The sequence below is a fragment of the Lactuca serriola genome, chromosome 6, assembly GCF_051521515.1.
Source record: "Lactuca serriola cultivar US96UC23 chromosome 6, Lser_US96UC23_V15, whole genome shotgun sequence".
Lineage (NCBI taxonomy): Eukaryota > Viridiplantae > Streptophyta > Magnoliopsida > Asterales > Asteraceae > Lactuca > Lactuca serriola.
This window is the reverse complement of record NC_136413.1, coordinates 121363834-121371157: the sequence shown is the minus strand read 5'-3', so window position 1 is coordinate 121371157 and position 7324 is coordinate 121363834. Positions and strand designations below refer to the sequence as shown.

The following is a 7324-nucleotide window of genomic DNA, read 5'->3' as shown; positions in this document are numbered from 1 at the left end:
AAATTATTTTTTAGAATATGTCAGTGTAATATTCTATTAGAATATTTCACGTATTTTTATAAAAAACGGAATTTTTTTAATTTTTTTTAGTTAATTGAAGTTCTGAAAATAATATTTAAAAAAAGAATTTTTGGATTTTTCCATTTATTTTGCATTTTAAAATTATTTTTAGATTTGGTCTCACGGTCTCACAAAATTAAAATGGTCTCAAATGAACCTGAACATATATATATATATATATATATATATATATATATATATATATATATATATATATATATATATATATATATATATATATATATATATATATATATATATATGGTAGGTTATAATGTGAATGTTATCTATTGTGTGGTCGTAATGACAATTCTAGACCAATTGATGAAAATAACAAATGACTATGATCTGAGTGTCTATGATATTAAAATGGATTAACATATACCATATAATAACTGAAATTTCAGTGTAAGGGTATTTTAGTAAATTAAACTAGATTTATAAAAGGAAAATTTCGAATTTTAAGGGATGATTGATTCTCTAAATTTTAAAAATCTGATTTTTTTTAATTAATTTTATTTCAAATTTAGCGGCTGTTTGACAGGATTTGAATTTTTAAGATCTGAATTTTTATGAGGTCTGAATTTCTAAGAGGGTCTGAAACTTTAAGATATGAATTATTAACCGGTTGTTTGGTTGGAACCTCTCAATTGATATGTTGAATCATCAAAATTATTCTTTTACCCTTATATATTATATTTGCGGAATAATTATAAAAAACTATAAATATTGTACAAAATTCATATTAGCATAAATCAAAATTTATCATTAATAAATTGTAATGATCTCTTTGACATAAATTTTAAAATACAATATCATTTTTTTATATCCAAAGAATTTCAAGTTAAAAAACAACATATTTGACATGGAATGTCAAAATTCTGTTAATATAAGATGTGGTATTCTTAGGTTTGAGATTTGAGTTTTCAATATGTCTTTATGTTTCAGAAGCCAACGATTGTTCAGACATCTTCAATCTCCATATTCCACGGCTTCCTCTCCACAGATAAATATTTGAGTTAACTTCATGATCAAGTGGAAACCTTGAAACAATTTCTATCCCACTACTCAATGGAAAATGTGAACTGGGATATGCAATTTCATAAGACTATCAAAAAATGAATCCATTAACCTTCCAAATGAAACACCCATATTCAAAACTTGTGCACAAAATAATGCATTCTATCACCATATGAAAAAATGATATGCCAATCATGTGACTATGTTCGTCAAATTATGTGATTATGACTATTTGAGACATAACTTGATGCAAATTACTTCAAAGAAACAAGGAAAGAAGAATCCATATGCGTGGAATAACTACATTATTGCAAGGATAAACACATATCCCTAATAAACACATAAAATCCCAAAAAACAACCCTCCAAACTCGATCAATCAACCAAAAATCTGGATAAATCCAAAGGAAGAACACAACTCCAGAAAAAAAAAAATATCTCCAACTCTAAAAATCAACTTTTAGGGCTTCTGATTTCAGAAAAAAAAACAATAGTCGATCTATGAATTGATAACCGATTTTTAGGGCAAGAAAGAAAAAACCTATTTATGAACCGGTAAGAGGGAAAAGGGACGGTGGTTTCGGAGTCGCTGCTAGGGATGTCGATGTCAGTGTTGCTGGCGGGGATGGCGCATTAGCGGTGGGAGGCCGACGGAGGGCTGCAAATAGGAGATAAAGTGGGAGGGAGAAGGGGGCGGTGGTGGTGATGGAGTAGAAAGAAGTGAAGAAGATGGTTGCTGAAATGTTATTAGGGGTATAAAGGAATACGCATTTCTTTTTTCAATTCAGACATGGTTTCACATCTGAAAAATTAAGAGCTTTTTGATAAGTTAAGAGACTTTTATTCAGAGGCTACCAAACACGCTGAATCTGAAAAATTAAGAGACTGCCTATTAATTATCTAATCAAGAGGCAAACAAACAACCCATTAATATAACTTTTAATTTGAACCGATTTTATTCTATGAGAATTACTTTCTGTTAGAATGACATTCTTTGAGAATGTCATAATGAAGTTTTTGAAGAATAACAACATTCTTGAACGTAGAGTTGAAAAATAACATGATTATATACATAGACATCCGAATTTAAATATAAATTCATACAAATTCTTATAGAATAATAGTCTTATAAAATTTAATACAATTATACATATTTTTTCAGAATCTCATAAAAAAAGGAATAAAATTCTTAAAAGAATAGCATTCTTAAATATACAATTCTTCAACGAATGGACTTGATCTTCTTTAATGGTACATAAATTCAACTTGATTCCAACCATTCTTACAAGTAACATTATGTGAGAATAACATTAGGTGAGACTAATATTATGTAAGAATATCATTTTATAATAATGCATTTATCTTCATCGTCTAGCATATGTAGTGCCCTTGCCTTTGCCAAAAAATACACATTTCAATCAATTACATTGATATTCATTATAAAAAATACGGTCCAATAATCATGTAAAAAAATTACAAATGAAAATTAATGAGAATGAAAGTCTATCAGGAACGACATTCTATTAAAATGATATTTTGTCGAACTACTCTTTTGTTCTTGAAAAAATCTACAAGAAATTTATTGAATAACTTTTAAAAGTTTAGAATATATACTTTTAAAAATTAACCAACAACATTATTTTGTAGATACAATCTAGTTGGTGGAAACTTGTAAAAAAAAATAATAATAAGTAGGAAAAAAACAAGTTCGTCCATGTTAGAATTTAGAATCTAGAAATAGTATAACCACAAGGCAAGAAAAATACGTACTTTTTATGAACCCTGAGCACCGTAAACAGTAAAGAGTATCTATTCATACAACCCGTAAAATGGATTAAAGTACAAGTATTATCCCGTATTTGATTAAAATACAAAATAATATTATGAACTACAAAAGGAACACCAAATTCAACTGAGGGATGCATTCAATGTACAAAACAATACCTACTCCTTTTACAAATTCAATAAATTAAAGGGACGTTGACACATATTCTTTTTAAACAATTAATGTCATTGCTAATCTCTATATTAATAAAAGAGTAATTTTTTTTTGTCATGTGTCACCATATTAGACATTTTAATTAATGTGTTGACACTTGTTAATCTATTAGTTTTCCATTTTAAATTTATTAAACCTCCTTATTAATGTGATTATATTCTAAATTTTAAATTTTAAATTTTAAATTATTGTTTTCATTAATTCACAAATAAAAAATATCTAATATATATTAAAAATTAATTATATATATTTATTTGAATCAATGATTATAATTTCACATAACTAATAAAAAATATCTCTTAAATTAATAATTTATTTAAAATAACTTATTAATAATTTTGAGTTTTTACGATAAAAATTTGATTAATTTTATAACTGTGGTTCCCACGGGTTATAAACTAGTATTTAATATTTTAAATATAAGAGTAAATGCATACTCTACAATAGAAATAAGAGAAAATAATTGTGTTTATATATTCATGCATATCACATATGAGAATATAAACTATAATAGAAATTAGAGACAAGTACCGTGTTTATGTATTCTTCCACCCTTCACGTATCTTGAACTGTAATATATAACCGTATATTTGTATCTTCTATTATTTTTGTTGCAACCCTTTCTTCCACGTATTTTATTATTTGGCAAGTATGATTTGTTTAGTGGAGTGGTAATGAACGATGGTGGATGTTGCCGTCAATTGTGATGAACATGGTGAAGGGTTCAGTGAAGGGCATCAATGGTATATAGGGTTTTAAATTTGATTTCCCTAAATTAAAGGGATATTAAATGGTTTAAATATTTACTATAATTAAAACTAACTATGATTACTATTATATCCTTATATTATTTATTAAGTATTAAGTATTTAATTTTTCATAAAATCTGATTGGTCAGTGGCTTCAAAATTCACACTTCATTTGATGCGCTCCAAACTTCCAAAATCGATAACTTGAGTTATCCATCTTCGTTCTTTGAATGTTGCAGCTGGAAATTTCTTGGTGTGAGCAAAAGATCTATCTCCAAATGGATTTCGAACAGGTTTTGTGTCATACATCTTCATATACACTACAAATTCATGTTAATCAATTGCTTAAACGGTCCCTAATTCTCCATTTGTAGCAAGCAAATGGTTAGACAGAGGAAACTTGACTAACATAAATCCCTCAACATCTGAAAATTCCCTATCTTTGTTTTCCTTAATGTTGATGTTTTTTTACCTTGTTCAATTGCGGACATGGATTCTGTTGGCACATTCACCATTTCATTGAAAGATTACTATCTATATTTCTCTTTTACATGCATATGAGGTATTCAATGAAATGTCTAAATAAACTTTCTATTGATAAAAGTATTTTTCATGTCTTAAGAAGACATATCAAACAGGCGGATGATTTAGTCATAATAGCATGTGGTGTAACTTTAGAGTTTGGGTGGAAAAAGAGTTTGAAATCAGAGAAGAAGTTGTAGATTAGTATGATCGCATGGCCATCTTTGAGCTGTGTGCCAAGCTTGTTATTATCGTTGCATCTTTTCCCTCTTCAACTCTTTATTAAGGTAAAGTTGAATACATTTGAAATCTTTGATCATGTATTCGAATTTCAGTTTTATCTTATCCATTAGAGTTTGCGTCTACCTTTCTCAGACAATGAACAAATTAAAAAACAAAAGTATTAGAAGAACGCACAATAGATGGATGGTGTTGCTCAACGATCTCCATTTTTCTTGATTTATCTTTAATGTTTGCAAGGTTTTAAAACCCACACTCAAGATTTTATAAGCGATTCCATGGTGTATTTTGAGCTTCTTTATCTGTGATGATATATTGGTTGCATTAAAGGAGTTGTATCGACTAGCTTACCATATGATGTTATAAATATTTGTCTATAAAGATTCTAGTTTTGAAAACTTAGGGGGTGTTTGGATAAATTTGTTTTTAGCTTATTAGCTTATTGCGGTGGGAATAATCAATTTTTTAAAAAGTCTTTAGATTAGCTTATTGTGGTGAAAATAAGCAATAAACAATAAGCATTTTTAAGTGTTTGACAAACAAAACAGCTTATATGAGTAGAATGACCAAAAAGGGTTTCCTCTTATATGTTAACATATTTTTCTTATTAAAACAATACATTTTTGTTTTTTAAATAATAATAATAATTTTCTTATTCATAAGAACTAAAAAAAACATATATATATATATATATATATATATATATGTGTGTGTGTGTGTGTGTGTGTGTTATATGAGACCACAAATTTCATTCCAAATCCATATTATCCAAAATATCCAAAATAGTTTCATGCTACTACATTAAACCATAAAATGAAAATACTAAAGAGTTTCAAAACAAATCATACGCCATTACGTGCACAAGTGTTTGAACTTGAGAAACTCTATCCCGCAATCATATTGTGTACTGCACTCATATACATATCCTCACTTCTACGTTGTCTACTCGATACTTTGTCATGTGGCTCAATACCATCATCGGGTCCTTCATCATTACGCGGAATATAAGATTCTTCTTGCGCTATTTGAAATGTTGCATCACCACTACCACTCATTCTAATGTAATTGTGAATCGCCATTGAAGCTAGCACAATTTTAACTTGGGTCTCGAAGTCGTAATTTACATGCATATCTCTTAGTAACACCCATCGAGCCTTCCAGACTCCAAAAGTTCGTTCAATTACATTGCGAAGTGACGAATGATAATAGTTAATTTTTTCTTTGAAGCCTTTTGGTTCCCTCGAGGCACGAGTCTGTCCACGTCGAAAATCAGGAATATGATAACGGATGTTTGAACCTTTGTAGGGAGCAAGATAACTTTTTGTATTAGGATATACGGCGTCTTCAAGGTAATACTTACCTATAGAGGTACAAATAAAGCATATGATTGTTATTCATTTATACCATTTGAAAATATAAAACTTCTATTGATAAGTAATGATACTAACCATCGGCTGGAAGTGGAAACTTAACTTCACGTCTCCTTCGTGCTTCATTGAAAATCTTGTGTCATGTGCAGTCCCCTCCCATCCAGCCCAAGCAAAGGTAAAGCACATGTTGAAATCACATGCTGCCATAATATTTTGAGTAACACAATTCTTTCGTCCAATGTATTTGATTTGGTCACGTTGTGGAACAGAGGCCTTCACGTGTGTTCTATCCATGGCACCAATATAATCCTACAATTTCAAAAAAAAAAAATAAGTTAACAATTATTTTTAAAATTACACAAATTCACCAAATAACATAACTTTGCAACAAAATAACTACCTTGAAGTATGGATAATACCGAGGCTTATTTAAAATATGTTCTGGTATAGTTTCGTTGTAGTTAGCATTTGGTTTGATGATGTCCTTACTTAGGTTAACCACAACATCCAAGACTTTATGAAAAATCCTATGGATTGTTTCCCCAGAATGATTAAAGAACTTTTGAACTAATGGATTTCCACATCCATGCGCTAAGTACAACAAGAAAATACCAAGGGACACTTCAATAGATACACGATGTGATTTCTTTAACCTGTAATGTGCAACAAGATCCCTACATAACATGTTGAAAACTGGGACTTGTAATCTGAAAAGTTCATAACATCGGCTCTCATGATCGTTAAGTATTTCACTGATAAGCATGCTTCCTGTGCGTGAAGATGAACGGTGACGTCTACGTACGTATTTTGGTTTTTGAGTAAATAGTAACCCTTTGATAGCAAGCCCACATAAAAGAAGTGTTTGAATCTCTTCATTTTCTTCAATTTCATCACATGAGTCATCACTGTCATATGAGTTATCACTTTCACAGTCACTGGCCATGAATATAACAAGGGTAAACCTGTTACTAAAAGGGAAACAAGGGTAAGGGCAAAATTGACCACAAAACAAAGCAAACATGAAACGGAATTGCGTAAAACTTGAAAAAACAAGAGCAAAATCATGGGGCAAGGGCAAAATTGACCACAAAACAAACATGAAACCGAATTGCATAAAACAAACACAAAACAACCGTTTAAATTCAACATAATAGATGAAAGGATAGGCCTAACACATGACAACCGTTTAAAGTCTACCTAATAGATAAAATCATGCAAAAGGAAACAAAAGCAAAATCATGGGGCAAGGGCAAAATTGACCACAAAAGTAGCATATGTCTAACACATGACATAAAAGTAGAGTATATCTTCAACTACTTCTCTTTCTCTATAAGCCTCTTGAGAAACTCCATCTTTGTTTCATTA

At 29.7% G+C, this 7324-nt stretch overlaps 1 protein-coding gene across 1 annotated transcript; it reads right to left on the bottom strand.

Moving 5' to 3' along the window:
• Window positions 1-5473: 5473 nt before the first annotated feature.
• On the bottom strand, window positions 5474-6902 carry LOC145060096 (uncharacterized). The gene is made up of 3 exons (XM_079007821.1): window positions 6360-6902; window positions 6058-6268; window positions 5474-5949 (listed from the first exon to the last, which is right to left on the bottom strand). The coding sequence occupies exons 1-3, from the start codon at window positions 6900-6902 to the stop codon at window positions 5474-5476; spliced, it is 1230 nt and encodes a 409-aa protein (XP_078863947.1).
• Window positions 6903-7324: the final 422 nt, after the last annotated feature.